Source organism: Centruroides vittatus, unplaced genomic scaffold, assembly GCF_030686945.1.
Source record: "Centruroides vittatus isolate TY-2023 unplaced genomic scaffold, ASM3068694v2 contig_1743, whole genome shotgun sequence".
In the NCBI taxonomy this organism is placed as follows: Eukaryota; Metazoa; Arthropoda; class Arachnida; order Scorpiones; family Buthidae; genus Centruroides; species Centruroides vittatus.
Window position 1 is genome coordinate 475,627 of NW_027121062.1, and position 3,632 is coordinate 479,258.

Sequence of the window (3,632 nt, forward strand, 5' to 3'; positions counted from 1 at the left end):
AAATTATGTATGCAACATTCAGTAATTTCAGAAACAAGGTTCTACTTATTATTTTGTTTTCCCCTATTCTATGGCTAGAAATTTCTGTTTTGCTTTATATTATTATTATTTTCTTGTTTTCCTATTTTGTGAATTTGCTCTCTTTTAAAAAATCAGTTTCTTTGATTGGCCAGAAAGGAAATTTTCAGCATCAATTTTTTATCTTTTTTTTTTGAAAATTCCAGAAGCTCTAACTCTATAACATTTTTGTTTTTTTGTGCAGATGTGAATAGCATACACAGATGTACCTATCCGTACATGTACACATACAATATATACATATTGATACCTAATTCATTTATATAGCTTTTTTTAAATAATTTTTTTCTATATATATATATTTTTTTAAATTTTTTGGTGTCATATTTTGGTTTTTGTTCAATCTCCCTGAGTACTCAATGACCGTAACAAGTATGGCACAAAGCCACTCCACGTGTTCAGCGCCTCTTACACACAATATATATATATAATATCTTATATTATATTTTGACATCTGGTTCGACTGATAGGCACTTGATAAACATAAAACAAGAAACAATATTAAAACTTGCAATTTACCATTGTAACAATAAGAGCAGAATTCTGACAAGAGCAAACAAAACTTTCTTTTTTTGTGTGTTTTTTAAAGCATTCACAATATATTTTTTAATATTTTTCTCGACGGTTTTTGTTTTCCTTAAAGATTAGAACAATTTCCAAGACATTAAAACCGTACAAACTCTGTATATATGTAAGTATATATATATATACACTATAATATAACTGTATACATACATATATATGTTCAGACTGTGTGGATCTATCACAAGAAAAATTATGTACATGTTAAAAAAGTAAAATTTGACACTTATACATAACATTTGCATAAAACAATCTCAGCTGCAATGTTCCTTTAGCCATTCCAATATTTAAAAAAATCTCTGATTATTTTTTACGTCACAGTTAAGCGTAGGGAATGGATTAAACACATGCATAAAAACCAACTGGAAAAAATAATTGTTTTAGGAATGTAAAAATTCATCCAATCTCTCTTTCTCTCTCTCTCTCTTCCCCTTCTAAACACGTACTCCGGAACACTTGACTTCACGCAAACACACAAACACACGTTGCTTATTTTAATTGAGAATGCCCGGATGTCGGTCATTGTATTCTTCCATCGGTATTGTATATAAAAATAAAATGCAGGCACCAACTGTACATGTGTATTATTTTAAACATCAGACGTCTTGGAATCTCTTCCCTGCGAGCGTTTGCTCGTTTCCTCTTTGCAGCTCTTTCCGCCATCCGTAGAGGCACTGATGTCCGTCTCTCCTTAGTCGACGACGTTCTCGTGCCACCCAATGGCGACAGAGAGTCACTCTTCTTCTCTCTCGAATCTTCCCGTTTGGTGAAGCGAGTTTCGGTTACATCCGATGAGTACTTTCCATACCTGCTGTTCCTGTATCTCGGCTGGTACTGCAAAATTCAAAATTTGGGCCTTCATGTTTCCAGCTGGCAAACCATAATTCCGCGCCGAAATGACTAAGGCGACATTATTCACGCCCAGAATTCCCACCCCCCTTAAACCGGGAGGCCATTAGCGGCACCCCTACATCGTGGCACGTGCCCTCTTCTTCCGGGCTGCCATGTTCCTAATCCCCAAACAATACAAAATGCTCGACTTCATTGGTTTCTTTATATATTTGTCCATTGATCCCAAACACTCCTCATTTTCGAGTGCAATCAGTGCCATATAATGTCGAATTAGTCATTTCTACAGTAGTAATTTCGGTGGTGGTACCTGTGAAAGATCTGCGGGTTGGGACATGCTGCGTATAGGATCGTGGGGATGTTCGGCAAGGGGCGTTGGAGGGACTGTAGTCGAGTGAGGAAGGATAATTTCAGGTCTGTTAGTTTCTCTTAAGGAAATACTGTAATCCTCCTGCGTACCTGTCCTACTACAAATCACAAATAGTTTGGTTTTTTGGATTTCAGTAAAATGGGTGCTTACCTGGTGGGTGGAAAAGGGCGGCACGTTCCTTCTTACCCGTTTATATCCAAACTCCTGGAAGCGGATCTGAAAGTACTTCCTTCGGAACTTAGGGGTGCACCTTGCAGACTGATGGCCCGGCGGTACAGGCGCGTTCTGACACCGTCTGCCGCGGACGGTTGTACCGACACCGGCCTGGCGGGTCCGTCGAAAGGCAGATCCGTCGAGGACGACGACGTCGAGTCCATTGGCAAATGAGAGCATAAGGGGAGAGGTTGGTTGCTTTCGAACAGTTGACTCAACACTTGCATGATGGCGTGAAGATCCGCCGTCAGTCGGTTTTCTATATTTTCTATCTGCCTGCAAATTATAACTTATTAATACTGACCGAATGGCTAAATTACACGTCCAGCCGCGTGTGTAAAGGGGCAAAATATGCCGGAAGTACTACTATCACTCCCCAACGGGATGCCGGCAATACACTCCAAACAAGACAAATCCGCCAATGAAATCGCTTCTCGCTTAACACGTGCCGAATTGGCCAATGGCCACGAAGAATTCCATTTAATTTTCCGGTTATTTATTTTCAACAATTGAAATTGTGAAATATTATACGAGGCACCACCTCACACCTCGAACTCGTTGGAAATGACCATGTAGCGAAATAAACAGAAAATCTTCGATCAAAATTCTCGTTAACGGGGAATTAATTTACTGCTTCGCATTAGTCACGTGTCGTTCTCGGTAGTAATATTCCTCCTCCCAGTAGGTTCGACAGTTGTTTTATGCAAAACCGGTAGTGGGGAGAGAAAATTCGTTCCTATTTAAAATGTTAACGATCCCTCGACCCGAAAATTAGGTCAAGGTCATCTCCAGATTCTAAAATATCGAGCGAGCGAACGGACTCTAATTGTTTATTTAATCTCCGAAAAAATTATTAAATGCCGAAATTTCGTACGTTGATTTCCTCTAGTCTTGGAACTTACAATTTCTTATGAGCAATCTGGTTTGCAATATTAATTCTACAAGGGCTTCCATATAAACGCACATAATTCAAAACCTTACACTAGTAGAATTAAGTCCACCTTTTTAAGGCCAAATTACTCTTCTCTTACTGTTAATGAGCAACATTTCCTCCACATCATTTCCCTAAATTTAGAAGAAGTATGCAAATTACTATTTATAACAAACAATAAATAGAATAAATCGCTGAGGCATTATAAGTGTTTTTAGAGTGTCTCCGCGTTAACTTCCAATGGCCATCGCTTGCGATGACGTCTGGAAGAACACGAGAATATTAAAATGCGCGTGTAATCAGACGGTGTAAAGACAAATTGCATCAGTAAAATTTCGTGTTTCGTCACTCGATTATCTGCCAATCGAAAGCAGCGAAAGAAATATGGTTTTTTTAAAATGACAAATCAAGTATTGCAGCAGAAAATCTGTCCGTGTGGAGACTCGCTTTCCGCGAAAATCCTTGCAGTTTAGAGTCTATTATATTGGAATTTTATTGATTTAGTAATAAACAGAAATCCTGTCTCCGGATTTCTGTTTCTTAAGTCTTGATAAAATGCTTGTCGTGTGATATTTTTTCTTCTGGTTGACAAGACAGAGGAAGTATTTC

General features: G+C 38.3%; 1 protein-coding gene across 2 annotated transcripts; it reads right to left on the reverse strand.

Annotated features, from left to right (window-relative positions):
- Positions 1 to 243: 243 nt before the first annotated feature.
- On the reverse strand, positions 244 to 2,506 carry LOC136969157 (uncharacterized). Of its 2 annotated transcripts, none has more exons than XM_067263252.1 (3): positions 2,066 to 2,506; positions 1,820 to 1,973; positions 244 to 1,494 (listed from the first exon to the last, which is right to left on the reverse strand). In XM_067263252.1, exons 1-3 carry the CDS (start codon positions 2,317 to 2,319, stop codon positions 1,180 to 1,182), a joined length of 723 nt encoding a protein of 240 aa, XP_067119353.1. In that variant the 5' UTR covers positions 2,320 to 2,506; the 3' UTR covers positions 244 to 1,179. The 2 variants fall into 2 exon arrangements, with proteins under 2 accessions (XP_067119353.1, XP_067119352.1); XM_067263251.1 differs by having other exon boundaries at positions 1,820 to 1,976.
- Between the last annotated feature and the right edge of the window lie 1,126 nt (positions 2,507 to 3,632).